Source organism: Arachis duranensis, chromosome 6 (genome assembly GCF_000817695.3).
Source record: "Arachis duranensis cultivar V14167 chromosome 6, aradu.V14167.gnm2.J7QH, whole genome shotgun sequence".
In the NCBI taxonomy this organism is placed as follows: Eukaryota; Viridiplantae; Streptophyta; class Magnoliopsida; order Fabales; family Fabaceae; genus Arachis; species Arachis duranensis.
In genome coordinates, this window is record NC_029777.3 from 657707 (window position 1) to 683227 (window position 25521).

Sequence of the window (25521 nt, forward strand, 5' to 3'; positions counted from 1 at the left end):
TATCTGTTTCCATGCCTCGGCATCTCCACAGTTGGTATTGGTATTCCAACTCTTTCAAGAGAGAATGGCTCCCATACATCATCCTGAATCAAGGCAAACTTCTTCCTTCATTGTTGTTTCGTGTTCCATTAGCTTTGTTGTTGGAAGGGTTTGCCCTTTTCGAGCCGAAGTTTCAGCCGATGAATCATTTGCAAATCGACCTTTCTCTAGATGCTCTCTCACCTCCATTTTTTTCTCAATAAGTTCTCCCCTCTTTATTCTTGAACTATAATAAAATGGAGAGAAAACATTTGTGCTTCCATTTTCTTGTTCAACTTCCCTTATGATCTTATTTACTTCATTTGCAATCTCATCAACTTGTTTCAGCCACAATTCCACTTCTTTCTTTGAATTCATCCCTTTTTGAAGCCACCTTTGATTTAGCTTGGCCCACATATCAACTTTTTGGGCATCTAGCTCCTTCAACAATGACTTGAGCATGTTCAAATTCCTTTTGAGTCTTCTAAGGTGTCTAATATGATGACCAAGTGATTCTTGAAGACAGTTATGTGTACAGAGGCAGCTCATAACTCCCATGATCACACCAACGATGTTAATAGCCATTTCAAAATCAAATATATATCTGGTTAAGACACAAGGAGGTGCTCTTCAGTTTGAATTAATTATATAGTATGTAGTTTCAATATGTCTAAGAAGATAAGAACAAATCTACAAGTTATTTTACACATTTACATAATTTGAATATAGACTTATTTCAGAAGGATCTGTCATACCTTGCACTTTCTCTTGATGCTGTTTTGCAACGATAGACATTGACAATGTCTTGAGTTGAGTGTTGACTATGATAGTGTGACACAATCCAAAAATAATCATAATCAACTACTAATATAAAATAAATGTTGAAATAGGATATACATTAAAATAACTTAAACAATACACGTTTATACACAAATATATCATGACTTAATTGGTAATTTATTTTTTTACGTAGGCATAGCATTTTTTATTTACAAAACTAAAATAAATCACCTCAGCTACTTTAATATATCTAGTTTGAGTCACGTCACTAACATCGTCGTTATCCAACTTGAGTTACATTGTTTTTTTAATATATATAGTTTGAGTCACGTCATTAACACCGTTGTCCAACTTGAGTCATGTTACTAATGCCATTAAACTCCACTGACGGATATAAGTAATTACATTGGTGCAGTTTTGTAAGTTTAAAAATCAAATTATAGCAATTAAAAAATTAAAGAACAAATAAGTATAACTCAACAATTTTAGAGACCAATATGGAGTTTAATTCAATTCGAATTTTTTATAACACATGTTAAATATAATTTTAGTCTTTAAGATATAGGTTGAAAATTTTTTTTGTTTCTAACCTTATTTTGCATATAAAATTGTCCCTAAAGTTTAAACCCAAGTTTTAAAATCATCTTTTTTACTTAAATATTAAAATTTTAAACCAAATTACCCATAACAAAAACATTTTAAAATAAAACAAAAAAACAAAAAAATAAGAGAAAGAAAGTGTTTTTGCTCCTGCAAAGAGGGAAGGAAGAAGAAGAAATGGAAAGGGAAGAAAAAGAAGAAGCTATTCACAATCTACCTCTGCCTCTACTCTCGCCGCCACCTTTGTACGATTTTGATCCCTAAGTTAAGGACAATTTTTAAAATGAAGTTAAATTCTAGGAACGATTTTATATACAAAGAAAAAGTTGGGAACAAAAAATTTTCGACTTATACCTTAGTGACCAAAATTATACTTAACCCTAATAAATACAATATATCTAAACCATTTCAAAATTATAGAATAAAATTAAAGTCAAACATATATATTTTTTATTTTTTATTAAAATATAATTAGGCACAAAAAATACGTATGTCAAATGAGTATCGAATAAATATACAAAATATATCAAGTATATAAACACGATAACTCAATAAAATATTCATATTTCATACATTTGGTGAATAACATGTTTGACATTAGAAATAAATTCTTTCAATTTCTATTGCAATTAAAAGTATAAAATGTAATTTTTTTTAAATATTTTTTTATCATTTTTTTGTTTCATTTATAAAATGTATAGTAAAAAACTACACTTATATCCTCGAAGTGAGAAAAAAAAAATTGACTGACACTTTATCATCTCGTCAGACGTTTTAGATTTAAATTTAATATCATACATAATTAAAGAAAAGGAATGTGACTCACTGGCTGTAAATCTGTAATTTGATTGAGATTTTTAGTAGTAATAAGTTTCTAAATAAAGACACCTATTTTGAGAGGTCAAATAAAAAAGTTATTGGTAAAAAAAACTTAGTATAATTTCTAAAAATTGTAAAAATAAAAAAGGCTATCACGTTAAACATGCATTAAACATGCTATGAGTCCAAAACTCCAAATATCCATCATACAGATCCATTCCACATTGGTAGGGTCCGACATAAAAATCAGGAATTATTAAAAGAGAGAATGAATAAATAAAAGAGAAATATCCAAAATGAATTTGACCAGTCAAAGGAACAATAAAAGTTGCATTTTAAGTCTTATGAACACGTAAAGGAGATTGGTTTGAATAGGACATGCATTGACTGATTTGTTTTCTCCTCTTTTGTCTTTGACCAAATAATACCATTTACTATCATCTCTCTCATATGTCAGGCATCTAAATTCAGTTCTCATCACCACAACCAAACACTCATAAATGGACAAAGAGTAGTAGTAGGGGCCATAAAACTAACAAACATAAATTTAATTTCAATAAAAACTTATATTGATTTACTAATTAAATCAGTGTTAATATTAATAACTTGAATAATAGTAACAATATATACTACTAATACATTAATTAATTAACAAGATCATGATGATGGTGTTGAATATTATCATGATCATGAAGAAGAAGAAGAAGATGATTCAGATTCAAACTTGTAGTACTTATCAACTGCAACAGAAACATCCCAAGTGCAACTAAGTCCCTTTGGAATTGTAACAAGGTCACCAGCACCAAACTCAACAAAATCTGATGAACCTTTTGGGTATGCCTTCACTTTCCCTTTCAGCAAATAGCATGTCTCTTCTGCATCAAATTTCAACTGGTACTTCCCAGGAGAACAACCCCATCTGAGATTATCAATTATATAATTATTATTTCACATTAAATACTATACCTATAAAAAAAAGAAGGCACATAACATAACATACTTGGGCCAACACTTGATGTTGAGTTCAGAGAGGCGTGACTGTGAAGGGTTTCTTTCAATGGTGATTCTAAGGTTGTTGGAGTTTGATGAATTATCTTCAGCCATGGAATTGAACTATGAATGGAGAGATAGAGAGTGTATTATGTATTTTATATGAACAGGATCTTGAGTTTTGGCAACATGCAGGGTGGGATTTTAAGGAGAGAAAGAAAAAAAAAAGAAAAAAAAAAGAAGGAATCTTTGTGCAGTGTTTTTGGAAGAGGATAAGACTTTATAATAAGAGACACTGAAGGAAATATGATAATAATACCTAATGAATTTAATCCTGACCTATCACATCATGCCACGTAAGTTAGAATGCTTTTTCAACGAAATCATTTATTGCATCTTTCAGCTCGTGGGGAGAGATATTCCTTTCTGTGGTTTTTCTCCTTTTCTGTCCGCTAAATGCCATAAGAAACTTTGAGATGCGTTTAGATTTAATCATAGTCAAACATCTTCATTACAGTCAAACTCTTTTAATGTTGTGATTGAATAATATGATACTCCCTCTGTCCCCCGATATAAATATAAGTTGGTTTACAAATGTGCATAATTATTAAGATAGCATTTTAGTCTGAAATTACTGTTACTGGAAATTTTAATTTTCTCTAATAAATATATTATAATACATTAATAATTTAAATTCATAGTTTCTCTATAAAGAATTATCTTATTAAATACTTTTTTCGTTCAAATAAATTAGATAAATTTCAATATTAAATATTACATCACAAACTCACACGTTCAATATTTTCAAGAATTCTTATCCATTATTTGGTCTTTCAGTCTTTGTCAGTTTACACTTAGTTAGAACAGTTTATTTAAAGTTTCAAAAAATGCATTTATATATCATTTATTGTAACTCTCAGTGATTTATTTATATACTTCGTTCACTTTGAATTTGAACGGATTGTTGCTTATATGATGGGAGTAAAATTCAAATTAAAGATGATGACGACAAATAACTCATCGTATTGAGATATAACCATTGGCGTTGAATTGCAGAGATTTTGAAGACCAAATCCCAGATCTTGTCTAATTGTATTACGGCGGGTAGTGGAGTGCCCCAAACGAGAGTCAATATTGCAACACTTCAACAAAGTTTTATTTTGGTTTCTTCTATAACTAATTCATATGGGTTTGATTATGTATGCAAACTGAATTATAATTCTAATAAATAATACATTATAAACAACGTTAGTTATATCCATCCTATAACTTAACAATATGACCAGCATCCTAAGATGAAATTTGGACTCTAGAACTCTATAATTAATAAGTTGGACAAAGATTAAAAATCCTAACTTTCCTGGTTAAAGATTTAGGGCTTATTAAACATATTTGTTTGTAAGATATGGCATAACTCATCCTAATTTCACATTATAATCTAAACACACACAAGAACATTGTTATTATCTCTAAATAATAATACATTGGCATTAAGCATGAAACTTGACTTTATGTGCATATTAATACCTAGAATCGGAACAAATATTAATACCTAGAAGAGTGTTCCCAAATGATAAAAATACCTATCTGAAGGGAAGTGTTAACCTCAACAAGTATGACAGTAGGAGCAATTTCAAAGGAGCCCTCTTCTTCTCTTGTAATCACTAACTGTTAATGTCAACGCGTGCCTTCTTCCATCATTTTCTGGGACTCTAAATCCAACTGTTGCTTCTACTTTCTGCTTTTTAGCCATAAACCCTGCCTCAACTCCTTGGGATCCCCCAAACCTTTGAAGCGATGATAATGAAATCGGCAGCTCAAAATTGTGAAGCATGTTTGACTCTGTCCCTTGATCGACGGGTGCACTTGTGTCAACTAACTTCCCAGCATCAGCAGCAGCTTCCAAGGCCACAGCTGTAGCCACCATGCCAGCCTCTGCGTTCACAGCTACATTCGGGATAGTGCTTCCTGCAATGGCCACTTTGCTGCCAGCACTGTTGTTTCTGTCAGCAGCCTCTTCACCAGGTTTTGCAGCATAATAGTTCCTTGATCTAGTCCATCTCCTGGAAAATGGATCATAACCTGCATCCCCTGCTTTCAAAGCTTTCCGCTTCAAGTCGGAAGCATTTTTTAAGTTTTCAAACCTGTTCTTTCTGTTCATCTCAGCAAGCCTCAATGCCTTAGCATTCTTCTCCCTAGCTTCCCTGGATGCCTCCAATTCCTGCAGCCTTGCCCGGATCCTCTCCACTTCAGCTTCATTATGCATAAGTATTGCCTTTTCCAACTCATTCCTCAGGCGATCCTTTTCAGCCGCAACATTTAGCGGCCTTGATGAGGCAGATTTTTTCTCTTGTAGCATCTGCTTTACAGTAGCTGCTGAGTAAACAAACGTGTTGATCTTTTTTATAGCTTGTTTTTTATCTAACACATCTCGTTTGATTGGCATCCGACCACCAGTTCGCTCCAGTTCCTTAAGCCACTGTTTAAACTCCTCCTCTCGTGGAGGAGAGTCACTAACCATAGCCATTTGCCACCTTGCAGCAGAAGTTTCATTTCCCCAGACAAGATTCAAGTACTTGTGTGTGCTTCTATTCTCTAATTTGTACTGTCGATCAGGATCTGTCGCATCAACATTTTTCACCATGCATAGCCTGTAAATAGCCCCAGATTTTGATCTACCAATGCCAACTCTCACAAAACAACCAACAATTAACTCCTCAAAGAAAGGCTCCATAAACCATTTTGCAAGTTTTGACCGGGGAATGGTGATTTCTTTTATATCCTCAAATGAAGGACCCTCAAATCCAGATAATGCCCTGTCATCATCACTGTCAACAATTCTTTCATCGTCACTATGAGATCCACTTTCACTCTCACTTTGACTTGAGCTACTAAAGCCCGTTGAAGTGAAAGGTCTGTGCTTGGCTAAAAATCCAGTCCCTGAACCTCCAGATGCCTCTGTCATCTTGCGGTTTGCCTCTGAATCCTGCTGTTTCAAACGCTTTGCACGCAGTTCATTTAACGCATCATCCTTGGCAGTTGATCTGTCAGCAGATCTGGCTGATGAACGCACACGGGATGATGGGAGAGGAGGAGTCTGTTTTCTAGGTACACTTGCCTTTCCTTTTTCCCGCTTTGACACTATCTTCCCCAGCAGATTTTTATCATCCTTTTTAGAAGCCCTATCCGACAATATCATCTCTCTTTCAAGTTCAGTCATCTCAGAAAGCTTCCGTCTATCATCTTCATTCTTATAAAGATCATCGCCAATATTCGATTCGCTACTACTATCATCCTCATGATCAGAACGGCCATCAACATCATCACCCCCTTCCTGACTTCCCTCATTATCATCCCTCTCCGCTGGATCTAATCTCTTTTTGAGAGGAACTTGAGATCCAGAGGGCTTTCTGCCAGCATAACCAATCTCACCATCAGAATCATCCTCCCTAGAGTCAGTCCCACCATCCGAATACCCATCATCACGTCCTCTTCTAGAAGGCGGAATAGAATTTCGGTTTCTCCCGGTCCTCCCTGCAGCCTCCAAAAGCAAATTCTCTAAATCCGCCATAATTTCGTCGGCTTCAGCGTAAAATCAATGTACCCTGCACATCACATACATCACACAACTTCAAGGTCTAACCAATTTAACTGATGCATAAATGATATATCTCTCTCAGCAATTCAAATAATTACGATGAAAATTCGAAATTATGATGCTCAAAATAAATTGAAATAAAAAAATCGACCAGGAAAAATCACGTTGTTAAGTCTATCTTCAGCAATGTATCTTATATCCGAACGAATATCAAACAAAAAAGCAACATAACGAAGCTCGTTCTGAACCACATATAAACCCTAATATTCTCGAGCAATAACATGCAGAGCAGAACAAAACCCACTCTTCGCGGTAAAGAGAGAAGGAAGGAGAAGAAAACAAGAATACAGCGACAATATTGATAAGAGTAAAAAATTAAACCATAATGTGAGTGTGAGATACTATTTTTTAGCGGTGAAATTGAAATTGGGAGTAGAGAGGTCCTACTTACAGTGGGTTGCAGAAAACGAAAGACGCGAGAAATCAGAGTCAAAAATCGACCGGAAAAGTGCAGAATCTGGGGGTATCAGGTGAACTCAGTGGTAAAACCGCTAAACCCTAAAAGAGGGTGGAGGGAACAATTTTGGACTTGAGAGTAAACATAGTCGGTACACCTTGCCAAAGGACGTTCACAAATGACACATACGTATCCGTGGATTACATGTTTGTTAAAAAAAATGATAACTATATTTTTTTGGATTTGTATTTTCTAGAGTTTGAATTTTACTTTAAAATTTAAAAAGTAAAGTGTGATCTTCTACTTTTAAATAATTTTTTTTTATATTTATTCTTGATCCCACCTATGAAATCAATGATGAGAAATCACACTTTACTTTTTAAAGTGAAATTTAAACTTTAGAAAATCCAAATCCTATTTTTTCCTATTCATACCCTGAAATTTCATTATTTTTTTATTATATTTGAGATGTGTAATGATAACATAAATATGTAACAATTTTACACGTTGCATATTTAATAAATAAAATATTAATTAATTTAAATAAAAATTCAACACTCATAAGATCTTATATAAGTTAGATTATTACTAATTGAAGATAAATAATTAAATTCATATTCGTTCTTTAAATTAATTTTTTTAAATTAAATTTATTTTTTTAAAATTTTAAACTAATCATATTAATTTTTAAATTATTTTTATTATTTATGATGTCAAAATTTTTTTTGTGAAAGTTAGCATATGTGTTGAGAATTTAATGATTTAAAATCCGTTTTGAAAATTTTAAAAGTTAATTTTTTTAGTTTTTAACTTATTAAAAGTAGTAGTATTAATGTATGCTATAATTTTTAAAATCAAATTGTAGTTTTCTAAGCTATTTTAATGTTTATGGAGAAATTAAAAAAATGACTTCTCTCATGATAAAAATTTTTTATCACATTTTTTTAAAATAAGCACTTTTAGAACTAAAATATCAAATACAAAATAACTTATTTATAAACTATTTTTAATATAAATATTTATTGTTTAAACTATTTTTTCAAAAGGAACTTAATTAAACTGTTTGTTAGAAATAAGAGCGCAATCTAAAGAAAGTGTTTTGTGTATTATTCAGTTTGAAAAAAAGTACTATGTACAAGGAGTATATATAGCTACTAGAAGAATCAAAGTAATAAAAACATAGATCTTATCATTAATATACAGATATGTTATATAAATACAAATGATACTAATTGATCTAATTTGATTCTAATTATTCTCTTAACACCCTCCTCAAACTCAAGTGGAAGCCAAGGATACCATATTGAATTTGGATAACAAAGTCCGAAAATGAGTCAGATGATGAGCCTTCGTGAAGATATCAACAATCTGATCTGGTGTTCCAACAGCGATAAGACGAACAACATCAATAAGGATACATTGCTGAACAAAGTGACAATCAATCTCAATGTGTTTGGTGCGTTCATGAAACACGTCATTATGGGCAATATGACTAGCACTATGGTTGTCACATAAAATATCAGTTGGGGATGATTGAGGAGCACCAAAGTCATCAAGAAGCGAACGAATCGAGATAACTTTAGCAGTGGTGTCAGCAAGAGTACGATATTTAGCTTCTGTGCTTAATCGAGAAGTGAATGTTTGCTTCTTAGCTCGCTAGGAAATGAGAGATTCGCCAAGAAACAAACAATAACTAGTAGTGAAACGATGATCAGTGAGATCACCATCCCAATCAGCATCCGAGTATGCCTGGAGCGATAAAGATGAATAGGCAGGAAAATAAAGGCCATGGAATACAGTGCCTTTGATGTAGCGAAGAACTGCCGCATAGTGAGTAGTACGATGAGCTGACAAAAACTGGCTAAAAACATGAACCGGATAGGCGATGTCTGGTCGGGTGATAGTTAAGTAGACGAGTCCTCCAACTAGCTGTCAATAAAGAGTAGGATTATTTAAAACAGTGTCATCCATAGGAGTAAATTGAACATTAGGCTCAAGAAGAATATTAGGATTGGCCTAAGCTGGCTTTACAGTTGAGGATTTGTGGAGAGAAGGGTATTGGGATTGGCCTAAGCTGACTACTCTGCTTTTTGCAGATATCAAGCATATTGTTAGCAACCTTAACTTTCATTTTCAGTTTGGAGAGGATGCCGGGTGGAGATGGTGGCTAGCAACAACTAAAATATATAGTGCTAGAGAAAGTTATAGATGGCTTACAAGAAAAAAGTTCAATTGGGATGTTTGTACCAGTTGGCAATAGTTATGGAATCTTAATATTTCTGATAAAATAAAGTTCACCATTTGATTTGGGTTACACAATGCTCTTTCCATTGAAGTTCTTCGTTACAATCGGCAACTGTCTAATTCGGATATTTGTTAAAGATATAATGAGGCTTTAGAAACTATGGAGCATTGTTGCGAGACTACAAGAAATCTATTTCAATTTGGCAGATATTGGATCATTCTTTAGTTGATTTAATTGGTGGAAGGTCTCTTGTGTCTTGGCTGCATAAGGTTATGCCTAGTCACAAAGTAATTCTTGGGGCGGAACTATGGTGGGTGTGGAGAAATAGGTGCAATGACATTTTTAATGCTTAGAGTTTTTAGTCAAATTACAAGGTGGTAGTGAATGCTAAGATCATGGCTAACTCTATACGATTGCATGCTGAGAAGTCTTCTCTATTTCGATGTTTAAATCATCGGATGTTTTGGAAACCTTCGTCAGGTAGCTTTTTTAAAATTAATTATGATGCTAGTCCTGGCTTCTGATTTGTAAGTGGCTGATTTTGGATGTATAATTAGAGATTCTAATGGCTGTTGTGTGATGGGTTGTTCGGATAGCATTTTCTTTTGGTCTATTTTTAGATGTGAGTTATTCGTTGTTTGGAGATTACTTATTCTAATCTGGGAGTGTGGTATCAAATATATTGTCTGTGAAACTGACTGTTTACATATCTTGCATCTTCTGTATTATAGTATTCATGGTGGCATGTTTGATATTTCTAATCTAGTTGCCAAGATTAAAGAGTTCTTGACCAGACCATGGGTTGTCTATTTTAAATCGGTTGATTGTGAAGTGAACAAAGCTATAGATTGATTAGTACGTTTATGGAGCTTTGGTTAATTAAAGTCATGTCATTTGAAATTCTCCTAGTGAAGACATTGAGCAAATTATTTACTCTGACTCAGTTTAATTAGTTTGCTTTGTTTTTTTATTGTGTTTAGACAAAAAGAAAAATGAGAATAATTACCTAAATCAGTCCCCAAGGATCTAAAAGCGGATATTTAGTTCTAAAAAAAATTAATAGTTTAATACACACAAATATTTTGAAGATTTTATTCCGACAGACAAATCAGTCTCCAGTTCATTTTTCGGCAGAATAATTACCTAGATCAGTTCCCAAAAATTTTAAAAGCAGACATTTTAGTCTCAAAAAAAAAAATTAATACACAGATCAATCCTCCAATATTTTTCTTCATTAGACATAACAATTTTCTATAAAAAAAGAGTAAAATAAAATTATTATTATTATTATTATTATTATTATTATTAATTACACAATAATGCTGTACCATAATTTTTTATATTTTTTAGACAAAAAAAATAATAAATTTATTTATTAGAGTCTTATATATATATAGAAGAAGAAGAACAACAACAAGAATAATAGTAATATTCAATAAAATTATTAGAGATTATTCTACAAAAAATTTAAAGTTGAAATTATTTGATATTTTTGTATTTAATATAATCAAAAGATGTCCTATTTTAAAAAAATATGGTGTATTAAAAGAAAATATTTTAATTTAAATTTTAAAACATCATTATTCACCTTACTTGTTTGTAATGAAAAGAGTATATTAATATGCTATTGTCATCGTCCACATACACAAATAGGGGTGTTTAAATCCAAACCGATCCAAATTAAACCACTCATCCAATCCAATCCAAACCGAAACCGATTAAAACCGCAATAATTCGAATTTGATTGGATTTTATTTTTTGCAATCCGCTGGATCGGATCGGATTTCGGATTTACTTTTCACAACCGATCCAATCCAATCCAAACCGCACAATGTGCTATAATATTATTATTTTGTTATTATATTTACAATTATGCTTATAACATGTTCAATTTGTTATATATTTTTATATTATTCATGTATTATTATTATTTAATAAATATTTTATGTTCAAAATATTATTTATTTGTTTATTTTAACTAACCTATAATTTTATTTCTATTGTTCTGTTATCGTTGAATTTTTAAGATATTGTTGAGACTTGTTACATTATTGTTAATTATTTAAAATTTGATGTTGAGACTTGTTATATGTATTATTTTTTTAATTTACAAAACCGCAAATCCAATCCAATCCAAACCGCTTGAAATTGGATCGAATCAGATCAGATTTTTTTTAAAACACCATCCAATCCAAACCGCACCGCAAGTAAATTAGTGTTCGAATTGGATGCGTTTTGACTCAAAATCGATCCAAATATACACAAAGCTAAGTTAATAATAATAAAGGTTGACATATAGTACTGTTATATCTGACAGAAAAAAATGTTAAAGATTGATCTATGTAAATTTTTTTTGAGAACTAAAATATCCTTTTTTAAAATTCTTGAGGACTGATTTGGATAATTATAAACTAGAGATTAATTTATCGATTGGAGTAAAATTTTAAAATTGACCTGTATATTAATTTTTTTTAAAAACTAAAATATCCGCTTCAAAAATCGTTAAAGACTTTTTGGTAATTACTCCAAAAAAAAAACGATTGGTTGACCATTCACCATAGCCCAATGATCTAGACCCAAAAAGAGTGGAAAACAAATTGATTAAACCCAATTGAGTAGTTAGACGTTAGTTGGTAGCTACCTTGTATAGTAACAGTAGTAACCCTTTATACCAAAACAAAAAACAGTAGTAACCCATTTTATTTCCACTCATTTTCCCCTTCATTTTCATCATCATCATCAACGTTCTCTCTGACTGTGCAGTCTCAGTCTCCATGGCAACTCAAGGTCAAGTCATTACTTGCAAAGGTACTACAATTCACTCTCTCTCTCTATTTTCATCTTATTCTTCTTCATTAAACGGCGATTTGACTTTTGTCGTTTTGATGATGAAGCTGCGGTGGCCTGGGAACCCAACAAGCCTTTGTCCATCGAAGACGTTCAGGTGGCTCCACCGCAAGCCGGCGAGGTTCGAGTCAAGATCCTCTACACTGCTCTCTGTCACACCGATGCTTACACCTGGAGCGGAAAGGTGTTTTCTTTTACCCTACCCCATCCCTTTTCTATTTCCCATTCTCGTTTTCCAAATTTTAAGTTTTTTTTTTCCTGTTAAATATTAAATGCTCATTTATCCAAATCATGCTTTGCAGGATCCTGAAGGTCTCTTCCCTTGTATCCTTGGCCATGAAGCTGCTGGGTGAGTAATTTTTTTTTTAAATGAAGAGCATGTTTTGTTACATGGTATGATTTGAATGGTCCAGGTTGAACTTGGTTTTTGCTGCGCTAAAATCTGATGGTATAGGTTTTGTAGAAGTTATTGTTATAAAGTGATGATAAAATCTATATCATTAGATTATCTTGATCTAGGGTGCACCAACTTTATTTTTATTTTTTTTTTTCCTTCTCACTGCATCATAACATTGTAACATTGGGTTGTGTGATTGTTGATTGAGGGGATTTTGTTTATTTAGTTTATTTATTTATGGGTGCAGAATTGTGGAGAGTGTTGGAGAAGGTGTTACTAATGTGCAGCCTGGAGATCATGTTATTCCATGTTACCAGGCTGAATGTGGTGAGTGCAAGTTCTGCAAATCTGGAAAAACGAACCTCTGTGGGAAGGTTCGTTCTGCCACTGGAGTTGGAGTGATGCTTAGCGACCGCAAAAGTCGTTTCTCTATCAATGGGAAGACCATTTATCATTTCATGGGAACTTCCACCTTCAGCCAGTACACTGTTGTTCATGATGTAAGTGTGGCTAAGATTGATCCAGCTGCTCCTTTGGATAAAGTTTGTCTTCTTGGTTGCGGTGTTCCAACCGGTAAGTGTTGTCTTTCTCCTTTTCGCAATTAAAAAGTGTATTGAAATTATGTTGCCAAGGCCACTTGGTGAGCAAGCCCACGTGTTGGTTATTTGATTATTAAATGCTCCATGCTCAATGGATTGTTGAAATGTGCTTGGACATTGATGTTAGGTTTGCCCATCGAGATGGATTTCATACAATATAAGTCGTCAGCTTGAATAATTCAGAGTTTGAGTTTGATGTAATGATGTCTAATTGACTTTTGCATCTTCTGGTTCATGTAGCCTATAATAGGACAAGGCTTAGTTTTTGTTGATCTCTCATGGATTCATCATTATCACCTGTCATTGTTTAAATTCGATAAGAAAGTAGCCTAATAGCACTCTTAAGCTTCTTAACATGATAGTTTATCAATTAATATAATTAATCCCCCTAAAGAGTAATGTTTGTTGTTGGATGTTCATTTTATTTTCCTTTTTTTCTTCCCTTTGTTCTGGTTTTAGTGCTATATTTAAAAGACTACAGTTGAGTCACGCCTTCCTGTGCCTTGTTCTTTTATTGTTATGCATTTAAGAAAACTGTTATTTTTTATTTTTTAGGGCTTGGAGCTGTATGGAACACTGCAAAAGTTGAACCAGGGTCAATTGTTGCTGTTTTTGGCCTTGGAACTGTTGGTCTTGCTGTAAGTTTCTTTCCTGTAGTTAGTGTAGTAGTAGATGTATTTTTTGCTTGGTATCAAACTACCACTGCAATTGATTATTTTATACTTACAGGTTGCAGAGGGTGCAAAAAGTGCCGGTGCATCTCGTATTATTGGCATTGATATCGATAGCAAGAAATTTGATACAGGTAAATGTCTGAAACATATGCCCTTGATGTTGTGAAGTGATATGCTCCAAGGTTTCTTATTTCTAAGCAAGAGTGTTGTCTTACTGTGCAACTTTAAATACATGTTCTTCTGTTTACTTCTCTTGCTATTTTACCTTGCAGCGAAGAATTTTGGAGTCACCGAGTTTATTAATCCTAAAGAACACGATAAACCAATTCAGCAGGTCATAGTTGATCTTACAGATGGCGGAGTTGATTATAGCTTTGAGTGCATTGGGAATGTCTCCGTCATGAGAGCTGCTCTGGAATGCTGCCACAAGGTGAACACTGCCGCAGCAGTGCCACGTTGACTCAATTGTTCAAATATTACTCTAGATGGACATAACCATGAAAATATATGTTTTGCTGAAAAATTCCAGGGCTGGGGAACATCAGTTATCGTGGGTGTTGCAGCATCGGGCCAAGAGATATCTACCCGCCCTTTCCAATTGGTGACGGGGCGTGTCTGGAAAGGAACAGCTTTTGGTGGCTTCAAGAGCAGGTCACAAGTGCCTTGGCTTGTGGAGAAGTACTTGAAGAAGGTAAATGTTTGGAGAATGCTATTATGCATTGGGTTGAATCCGGTGCATCATGCACTAAGGTTGAATCATAATGGATGCCACTCTCACAATTCAATTCTAACCATTGGATTACCTTTGCTTACGATGCACCAAGTTCAATTTGATGCTTCCTACAGTTTTTCTCAAGTGTATCAAACTCCAGTATTGTTGGGAAGTGTTTCTTTTTTTTTATAATTTTATTTTTGAGGAGGCTTGACTTTATATTTTGCTGGTTTTTGCAGGAAATCAAGGTTGATGAGTACATTACCCACAATCTGACGCTCGGCGAGATCAACAAGGCTTTCGATCTTATGCATGAAGGAGGATGTCTCCGTTGTGTTCTTTCAACAGATGCATGAGATGATCCAAGATTCTAGGTGCCCAGTTGTTCTTCCTTCATGTGGTGGTTGTCCGGTTAAATGAATCTTCTTTTTTAGTATCTTAATTTGTAACGATGGCTTATAATATGAATGGTTACCTTTCTTTTGCAAAACATGTAATGCCATGGGTCTATTAACTCTTCCATTTTACCACCCAAGTGTTTTTCCGTTTGCCATGCATCCAATTAATAAAATATATACCTTATCTGTGGGTACTCAACCCAGACCGACCCATGGATAGGGTAGGGTGCGGTGTGAGTTTGCCTGCCTGCACCCCTAATATATTATATAATATATATGTGAAAATTATGTATTTAGTGAAAAAAGTAAGTGTTGAATTCACAATCTTTCTCTTATAAAAATTTGAAATAATCACTAAGTTACTTAGTTGATGATCATATTATTTATAATTTTATGTTGGATTTTGTAAAATTTTATTGTTTTTAATTTTTATTTGAAACTTAATTTTTTATTTTATTAATATGAATGAAATTTAGAACGGTTGAATTTTATATTTGTCTAAAAATTTTTTATTTTTCTGCAGGTAAGATAGGGTTTGGAATTTTAAAATACGGGTAGGGTTAAAATTGAGAAATTTTCAACTTGCAGGCAGGTAGGATAAAATTTTAAAAAAGTTTTCAACTCGAAATTAAGGTAGAATCCAAACTCTATTCTACTCTCTCATTGCCATCTCTATTCGGAACCTTTAATCAGAGTTATTTTTTGCTTTGAGAAAAATAACCAACTTGCACTTGTTTCTGTTTTTACTTCTAAATTGAGTCGGTGAAGATTTAATCCTCATTTCATCTAAATATTGATCATTGTAAAAGTGATGATAAAAAATATGAAATAATATTCATGGATAAGATACATTAGTAAAATATCTTTTTATTGAAAGCATGTGACGTTATAAAAATAATATTTATATGCATGATATCTTATACTGTAGTACTGTACACATGCACTGGAGAACCTTGATTTAACAATATCCATATATCCCTCAACAAAAAAAAAAAAAATAGGGACCTTGATTCTGATTCTCTCCTCTAGGGTCAGCATAATCAGCGGTGTAGGCATACAGGGCTTCATTGCATCCCTTTTGTATCGAGCATAATACAAATCTCATTAACCATGAACACCCCATATCAATGTTTTGTCATTCCCAAAGAAAAAAAAATACATTGGATTCTTTGATTAGCAAAATTTCATGTGCACTTAAGTTAGTTCACCTTCACCAGTAAGGGTTAAGAAGCATATGTTCCACTCCACCTTTGTGTTCCTATATAAATTAATGTGGCTATAACTGACCTCTCTCAAAACTTGATATACGAGAATCTGATAAAACACTGAACAGTTGTGTATCTACAAATAGCTGCAAGCCCAACAACGACTCATAATCAATACCCTAAAAACCAAAATAATAATAATAATAATAACATGGCTGTAAATTCTAGGATTATGCTATGGTAAAGAGTGTTTTCCAATAAAAAATGATCATTCTTTTTATAATAGAAAAAAAAAATAATAAAGACAATATGTGCAGTGCACACTGTTCTTAAAAAATTAGTTACAATCTTTAATCTTCATTCAAAATAGTTACACATTTGAACCATTGAAGGGGGGTCCTAACTTTTCACCCCTGTGGTCCTGAATATCTGATGTAACACTCCATAATGTTAAAAATGCTGAACATTTCTCCACATATTAAGAGGACAATTAATTTTTATTCTAAACAAGACAAAGGATGACAAAACTGTGCATGATCAAAATGTCCTACAATTTTTCTTTAAAAATATAATAAGAAAAAGGTTGTTACCTTCATGAATAGCTGGTCCCTATTAGGAAATGAATCAATGAATGTCTCCTTAAGAAGTAAAGAAACCTGAAAAATTTAATCAAGGGTGAGGCATGAAAAAAAAAAACAAGTTGGCAAGTTACTTATTCTTCATTATTTATTACTATTCCTTTTAAAAAAACATAAAATTTAGGAATATAAAATGTGATATTATAGAACACAGAGAATTCTTATATGTATTTCTTTCCTTCTATCAAATTTACATTAAAGTAAGTTGGCTACCTTACCCGGTCGTTATTCGATTGTACACTAGTTATTGTATGAGATTTTAGATCTGAACACAGTGACTCCAAATAGTGCCAAACTACATTCAAAAACTGAGTTGCAGCTTTAGCCTGTGAACAAAGTACAATCAGTAGTTGCCACAGGTGGAAAAAGCATGACTACAACTTGAAAATCTTGCATATATAGTAAAACATCAAAATTCAAGGCCTCTCTGGTTTATGTTTTCATCTTTAATGTTCTTGTTTCAAGATTTTGTAAATAAAAAGTAAAAATACGAAACGAAAATAGAAACTATGATTTGATTGTTTTTATTGTAACAAGACCCGAAGTGTTCTTAGTTGATGGAGAGAAGTGAGAAAAAACCTGAGCTTCATTGCACCTATGTATAGGATGTCTTTTAGCATGCGAACTTTCGTTTTTAAGTTTGGCATGAATTGGACTCAACTGCGAGTAAAGTTCTCTATACTGTGGAAGTTTTGGCAATTGACACATTTTAACCTACAAAATTAGAAAACAATATTTAGCAGGAAATAAAAAAAGAAAACAGAAGAGAAAATTAAGAGAGCAAAATCAAATGATATTATAGCATCTGCCATTTGTCTTATCAGAATAGATGTTCAACAATGGGGTCTAAAAGATGCATATTAGCCAATACTTTGGAATGTAAAGATAGATAGGTATATAAATAATGTTACAACATCCTAAATATATTGCTAAACAAGCTGATTGAATACCATGCAATTAGTTCTCTTTAAAATATCATTACAAACCTGATTCTTCGTTGCATTAACAAGAACAAGGTTATTAGTTTTCATATGCGAATCATCCGGCATACGCTGTATGCCAACCTGCAGAATCATTAGAAAGTTGGATCAAATAATTTAGACAATGCGGTGTCCACAAAAAGGTTCTAAATACGAACATCACACGGAAATCAGGGGTAATTCAGTTCAAGTCATAATGCATGCATGAACATTTTTGACATAGAAGATTTACTTTTACAGAGACATTTTTCTAATCTAACAAGTAAACTTTACTCTCACACAACCAGTTCGTGGCTGAAAAAGTTCACCCAATGAAAGAAAAACACCATTATTAACATGAACATGAACACGATAATTCTCAATGCAAGGCATATATAAGCGGAAAAGGAAAAGAAAAGAACAATGGATCATAAAGAAGAGCCAAAGCATAACCAATTCAAGATGAAATCGGAAATACATGAATATCTTGAAAAGAAACAGGACAGAATAATTTTATCTTATGAGCAGTGAAAGTAAAAGGATCTAGTTTTATCTTGTAGATGTAGGATAGAATTTTTTCTTTTTCTTTTTTCTTTTTTAAAAAAAATGCTGCTGGTCAAATTTGAAATTTCACAAACACAAATAGAAAATGCTAAATCTTAAATTTCATTCCATAACTAGATAAAAAAAACATATATAAAGGAGACTATAATTGAAAGAATTATGAATTCTCATGTAATCATTAGCAAAACCAATAGCACGAGCAATAACAGATACCATAACAATAGTCAACAAAACAAACATGACATGCCAATTTGAAAATAAAGTAAAAAGAAACTCACAATATATGGAACAGGTGCATCAAGAAAATCAAGCATTGATCCAGGTAAAACCTGAAAAGCAAGGCTAACATATTATTAGATATGTAGGTAAAATTCACATGGAAAATATAATTGAACATGTTGGAAGCCACTGAACTCACAGGTAGAAATAAACTCTGCCATTGAAATGGACGAATCATTGGAATAAGACATAGCACTATGGCAGATAGAACACCCTGCATTGTGTCAAGAATGACCAAAATGAATTATTTAGCACAAAATATTGTCAGGCTAACAATAACTACTACGATTATTGTTTCAAATTCTTACCAGATTGGGGCACACTACTACCACCTGTTTTTCCAATAACACTCCAGTAAATAATGACAGCATCTGCTAGTAACATGTTAAAAAAAGGATTAAAATATCAATTTCATCAAGAAACTGACAAGATATTTGCAGCACATATAATTATTTAGTAATTTCATTTTATGCATGGCTCACAATCTTCCATTAATGCCACACTTTTATATTGATATTCTGGTGGAAAATTATCATGACTTTATAAGATTTCCCTTTTAGTATCAGAACTAGCATTAAATATACTTCAAAAAACATCAACCAAAAAATAAAGCATCAGCGAGGAACAAAATCAACATGAAAATAGCTTTCTACATTGAATTTATTAAAAATAACAATAGTTTGATAAGAATTTCTGCATGTGTGGAATGGTTTCCAGGAACTGTTTCTGCAAATAAATTCTGACAGATAAACATTGTTGAACTTCGGGTAGAATATCTGCTTACAGATTCAAGGGACAGAACTCGACAAGTAGTTGCAGTCGTCCAAATTGATAATGCAAAGGCTTCCTCGGCAGCAGCCAACTTTGCCTTGGCCTTTTAACAAGTACAGCTCTAATGAGTGAACTTAATTGCAGAGAAGCGTTGTGTTAAAAAGAAACACTAGAGAATTACCTGAGCAGGTTCAGAGGAATTTAAACTATTGCTAAAGCCAAGGACCTCAACTGAATGTCTTATATATTGAATAGCTTGTAGATGTTCAAGTGGATGGAAGATAAATTCGGTTCCTCGAGGTGGAATACAATGTGAATGATATCGATGCACTATCTGTAGCAAATCATTCTTCTTCTCCTATCAAAACCATTCGCAACAACGCAGCATGTTAATGCTAATCAAGAGTCACCTTACTAACCAAAGCAAAACAAATGGTAAACTGGTTTACACTTTAGTCACTTACAACAACAACAACAACAACAAAGCCTTGTCCCACTAGGTGGGGTCGGCTTCACTTCAGTCACTTACCGTAGGAAATTCGATTAAGAAGCCATCCCCATAGTCTCTTTCATTGTTTGCAAAAAGATCATCATCATCTTCCCAAACCACACTTTTAGCTGTACTGCTGATGGAAACAATACAGAAGCAGTAAGTAGCAACCATAGGATTCGATTATAGAAGACAAATTATTACCATAAACACAGCTCAGCACAATAAATTCGAGGGAAAAAAAAAAGAAGGGACGGGGGTTGAATCAGCAAGATAGTCTATTGAAAAGAGAACTGAAACCTAGAATGCTGTATTTGTAAATCTACCACCTGGCTAGTGAGTCCAAACTTTCAAGCCGCTCTAATTCACAACTCCTAGCACTAAAAGGTGTTCCAAACTTGGGAGAAAGTTGATCACTTTCACCATTCCCCTGTGTTCTTTCTGTAGAATCATGAATTTCTGTTGTCTCAACAGCACAATTATCATGACCTTGGATATTCTTCCTGCCATCCTTTTCGATATCTCTAGCCAGGAAAAACTCTGAAGCATCACTTGCAGTCATACTTGCAGGAGATTGAGAGCAAGAATCCCATCTTTTCGGAGATTCCCATATTTTCGGAGATTCCCATATTTTTGGTGATAATTGTATCACTTCGTCATCTGATAAAATCCCAGCAGCAGCAGCAGTAATTACTGCTGCTCCTTCAACAGGTATTGCAAAAGACATCCAGTCACTAAATGATTCTGTCTCTGGGCACTCAACATGTAAGCTCACTTGATCATCTGGCTTCGACGTGGGAATGCCTCCAGTAAGATTCAACTCATTTACAAACTGAGTTATCCGGTTCAGACGCTCCTGTGCAATGAGACTGCAGCCAAGTAAGACATAATGAATTTCATTTTGCATCTAGCGAACCCAAAGGACATTAGGCATGTCTTTAACCAATGTGCTAACCTGTATAACATTTCAAAGTGTAACTCAAAGAAAGGAACTTTAGTCAGCAAACAGTAACAGCGTGGTGCAGAAACCAGAAACCGGCTGCTGAATGGACGGGGCGATGGAGGACAATACATGTCTAGGATACCAGGGGGCCTCTGAACAATTTCAGGCACATGTAAACAAACTCCATAAAGTGTTGCACTGTCTGCTGCCTAATCAAGGAATTGAAGTTTACAAGATGAGTTTCAGTAATCACTCATCTTCAAATTTCTATACAAAATTATGATGTCAGCACAATTTTTACCTTGAGTGTAAAGATAAATGATAGATCATCTCTGCCTAAATGTTCCTGCAGATAATAAACAAGAGAAGTATTATATCTTTGGTCTTGAAGGTGATGAGTGCTCAATAGAAGGTTAATTACACAGTAAGACACTGACCGATTCATTACCACTTTTCAACTGGAAAAACTAAAACTACAAAACGAAGAACAAATTAAGAGATATGCTGATACTTTGTTACTATCATTAATAATTTCTTATGTCTCTTGAATAAGAGCTTTTTGTGCAGAAAAATAATGCACAAAGACAAAAAAATGAAAGATCATGAAATGTAGAGCTCCTCTATGATTCTCAGTTTCTTACATGTGCTCAAATACTACATTATGCTCATATAGAATGAATTGATTATCTGTATTGCTGAGCTTGTCAAAAGCAAAAACATCTACTTTGCCAAAGAAAATCAGAGATTGATGTGGCGTACCTGTCCATAGACAAGTTCATTTAATTCACTTAGAGATGGAGTCCTCTCCAACATTGATGCCTGTATATCAACATTTAATAAATGAAACAGAATAAGATTCTACCCCAGGAAAAATAAAGATGGCCAATTTATCATTAACAATTAAGAACAGCCAACTCAAGAATTCGCTATATTCCATAGACTTCTATTGCTGTTCTTGACATGAGATAAACACTCAAATTGTGTTTGCATGCTGAAAAGTAACATTGAAACTGATAATATAATTTCAAAATTCAAAACAAATAAAATATTCAAATATTCAATCATTTATTGATAGAAAATTAAAAAAAGAGTAACTTTGTGAAGCAGATTTATCAAAGGAGCAAGAGTAAACACATGGTGATAGTAGGATCAATTTAGTGGCACCAAGTGCAAACAATGGAAAACTATAGTAAACAATTTGAAAGGTAGCATTTTTGTTAGAAGACAATGAGAAAAGGTACCATTTGATATATCTAAGTAAATACAAATAGCTTTCAAGCAGACCTTTACACCTTCAGGAAAGCAAAAGGAGCATAACTCCTTCCGTGGTACTGTTAGCTTCTTTCCAAGAGGATATTTGAAAAGTATCTGCATTTTCATTAAAAGATATTATCAACAATGAACCCTATTGATCCATAGGAATAGGCTAAGTTGAAATGGTAAAGAGGGAGGACATGTTTAAGTTTGTACTATCAAATTAGTTGCTTGTGACCTCACTTGAAACGTAGCAGCATATTATACATTCGAAAATTCCATCCATCATCAAAGTGCAGACATACTACTAATATCCCAAATATCTTTCAAAACTCGTGAAATTAATAAAACTCCTAAGAAAACCAGACACCTGACACTAACCATGCCTATAAAACCCATCTTTTACAAAGCTACTGAAATTAACATTAAATATTTATCAATAGATAACTACAAACAACTTTTAAATGATCCTTTGTATTTATGATATGCTGAGATAGGCCAGTTAATTTCTTTATTCTTTGTTTATCATCACTTTCTCTGTTTTGGGGGATATCTCATCTAACCCTTAACTGTACTTTCTTCCTTTTCTCTAAAACAAAATTTCCATTTCTATTAAATATATATATTAAAGTTGACACATGACAAACCTGTGGTTCCAAAGTTGTGTCGGGCTTTGGCATTTTGTAATCTACATATTCAGATTTTTCTTTCTCTATTTGCCATCGTTTCCTTCTAGCAAATGCATGCTCCACAGCATCCAAGTTAGTATCAGGATGCAGCCCCACAATCACAAAATGTTCAAAAAGCGTGGTTGGCTCCTTATAGTTTACACAATCCTACAGAAATGTTCCCGGTGACTCAAACAAAATCGACAATATTACATTTGTGACAAACATGTATAAGCAACAGGAAGTTACTTCCTAAAAGATACTGGAATAAAGCATCAATCTTAATGTTTCTCCTTGATTAAAAAATATATTTCAGAACAAAACCAATCAAGAGCTCCAAGAACCAAGTTTATGAGAAGCACCTCCAAATAACTTTTAGCATCAACAATATATTCATTACCCAAGGTACCAACATGGCATGGTAAAGAATAGAAACAAACAAGAACCACTTAAGAAATCAAAATCCTCTTCACTTATATTATTTTGTTTCTTTGGATATATATAAACATATTTTTGGAAAGATTCCTCGAAATTCATGCTCTTAGTTCTTTCAGTTGCCATAATACTTAATGGACAAATGCTAATGGTGCATATCTGACCTTAAAATACCACATGCAGGAGGATAATATTTTGAAAACTAAACTCAAGAATTCAGTTGATATATAAATTTACTAGAGATGAAACATGATCAACATAAAGAAGTACACGAGTTAATTTTGTCAACATGTTAGTACCATATGAAATACAAGTACACATTTCAAAATATGAAATACATTCTGATGCTATTTGCAGATCAGTCAAGCATTGACAATGTTCTATACACAAATGCAGTACATGAAGGGATTCTAAAAAATTGGATACCATAGATTTGGGATGAAGCTGATACCACTGCCGTTTCTGGTTCGCCATGACCTCGAGGCTCAAATGCGACGGGGAGTCTGATGATGGGGAATCTGGTTCGCGGAATCTGTTTCCCCATCGAAAAGCCTTGTTAACATGAGCCTTCAACTTCTGAAAGCTGTCAACACGTTGAATCCCTTGGGTAAAAAGTTCAGTTTGAGCTCTTCTATGTAATAAACTAGGCCTCTTTTGTGGCACTCTTGATCCAACACCGACCCCACCAATACCACCACTGCCACTGCCACCACCACCGTTACCATTACCATTACCATCACCACCGCCTCTGCCACCGGCAGCATCACCAGAGTACATACTCTTTGATGCTTCACCTGCAACTTTGAATGACCCCTCAGATATCTTCTGCAAAATTGGGGATGAGGCCTTATCTTCAAGAGGTTCAGCCTCTTCTTTTGTATCCATCTAACCTTTCTCTATATATAATAATATTTACAAAACAGATCATGCTCTAGAGTTCCACTTTTCACCAATAAATTATATTGCAGCTTTAAATTCATTGCTGAGATAAATTCCAAGGCCAACACAATAAGCACGCCTATGGATCATTTCATTTCAATTTGATGATTCTACCAAGATACTGGCTTCAATGAGAAGGCGATTCCCAGATAGAATTTATCACCAAAAATCCAATCTTTTGTATCCTTAGATCATTAATGATCCTCATTCCTCATTCAACACCGAATCCCAAGGAAAATATGATATCCTCTAATAATAAGTCCCTAACGATCAAGAAATCTTGTGATTATTCTCTGGGGCAGTTAGATTTTAGAGTGCAACCTTTTCCTCTTTCAAATTTTCAAACTTTTCCTCCCTAGTAATAATGGATACCAATCTGATTCTGAAACGAAGAAGAGAATCATAAACAACAATGACAATGATGCCCAAATTTGCCAAAATTTTCTTATTAATGGCAGAACAATGGTGATAATCAATGAATAACGCTCCAAATGTACGTCCAACGTAAACAAGTTTGTAACGGAAACAAAAACTAAGTAAATGCAGGGAATTCAAAAGGCAAATCGTAAAAGAAGAAGAAGAAGGACCCAAAGAACACGCGGGGCGTTGTAGTAGGAAACAAAATGAGAAAAAAGGAATGTTACTACCTTTGTTGTTGTTGCCAAAGATTTGGGGGTTGACCAGAGAGAGAGAGAGAGAGAAGAGAGTTGCATGCTAAATATGGAAGAAGGAAGAAAGAGGAGGAAGGTGATAATAAATTGGCAATGGTTATTACTATTATAGTGAGAAAGTGAGAGGAATTGATGAACAATACAAATGGGAAGGGGAAGGGAAAAGACAACTCATGTTCAAACTTTGGTACTACTTTTCTGATATTGCATGCCATGCCCCTCCAACTTTCATTAATTGCTCATCTGACACTGTTCCATCTTTTTTCGGGCGTTTTTCCTTTTCTGTCGGAGACTTCCCAAGCTTGCAACATTCAATTCATCTCCCACTTTTTACTCTTTAGAATTTAGAGTGTTTACAGTTTATTCTCAAAGTATCATAATTTTTTATTAAAAGTTATTAAAAAAGTATTCTTATTAATCATACAAAAAAGATGTTTTGTCACTAAAAAATATTTTTAAATATAAATTAACTAAATCTAAATATATTAACAAAATATTAAAAGTTTTAATTTTTGGATTTATCCATTTTGTACTCTAAAAACACGTATTAAGATTATAAATTGAAAATTTT

General features: G+C 33.5%; 4 protein-coding genes across 9 annotated transcripts; 1 reads left to right on the forward strand and 3 right to left on the reverse strand.

The window, feature by feature from the left end:
* Positions 1-2737: 2737 nt before the first annotated feature.
* On the reverse strand, positions 2738-3450 carry LOC107491707 (uncharacterized). The gene is made up of 2 exons (XM_016112611.3): positions 3218-3450; positions 2738-3136 (listed from the first exon to the last, which is right to left on the reverse strand). The coding sequence occupies exons 1-2, from the start codon at positions 3319-3321 to the stop codon at positions 2905-2907; spliced, it is 336 nt and encodes a 111-aa protein (XP_015968097.1). The 5' UTR covers positions 3322-3450; the 3' UTR covers positions 2738-2904.
* A 1051-nt stretch (positions 3451-4501) lies between these two features.
* Positions 4502-7458, reverse strand: LOC107491706 (protein RTF1 homolog). The gene is made up of 2 exons (XM_016112609.3): positions 7257-7458; positions 4502-6812 (listed from the first exon to the last, which is right to left on the reverse strand). The coding sequence occupies exon 2, from the start codon at positions 6776-6778 to the stop codon at positions 4841-4843; it is 1938 nt and encodes a 645-aa protein (XP_015968095.1). The 5' UTR covers positions 6779-6812; positions 7257-7458; the 3' UTR covers positions 4502-4840.
* A 4701-nt stretch (positions 7459-12159) lies between these two features.
* Positions 12160-15266, forward strand: LOC107491708 (alcohol dehydrogenase class-3). The gene is made up of 9 exons (XM_016112613.3): positions 12160-12315; positions 12402-12538; positions 12657-12703; positions 12999-13324; positions 13906-13988; positions 14080-14155; positions 14297-14454; positions 14554-14715; positions 14976-15266. Exons 1-9 carry the CDS (start codon positions 12282-12284, stop codon positions 15090-15092), a joined length of 1140 nt encoding a protein of 379 aa, XP_015968099.1. The 5' UTR covers positions 12160-12281; the 3' UTR covers positions 15093-15266.
* Positions 15267-16022: 756 nt separating this feature from the next.
* On the reverse strand, positions 16023-25072 carry LOC107491648 (uncharacterized). 6 transcript variants are annotated; one of them, XM_021126091.2, is made up of 19 exons: positions 24927-25072; positions 23767-24661; positions 22885-23073; positions 22268-22351; positions 21743-21802; positions 21285-21329; positions 20996-21192; positions 20370-20909; positions 20080-20173; positions 19732-19908; positions 19564-19653; positions 19088-19150; positions 18919-18993; positions 18779-18829; positions 17964-18041; positions 17557-17691; positions 17196-17303; positions 16930-16995; positions 16023-16485 (listed from the first exon to the last, which is right to left on the reverse strand). In XM_021126091.2, exons 2-19 carry the CDS (start codon positions 24223-24225, stop codon positions 16411-16413), a joined length of 2586 nt encoding a protein of 861 aa, XP_020981750.1. In that variant the 5' UTR covers positions 24226-24661; positions 24927-25072; the 3' UTR covers positions 16023-16410. The 6 variants fall into 6 exon arrangements, 5 of the variants coding, with proteins under 5 accessions (XP_020981750.1, XP_020981749.1, XP_020981751.1 ...); XM_021126090.2 differs by having other exon boundaries at positions 20080-20176; XM_021126092.2 differs by having other exon boundaries at positions 17191-17303; positions 20080-20176.
* Between the last annotated feature and the right edge of the window lie 449 nt (positions 25073-25521).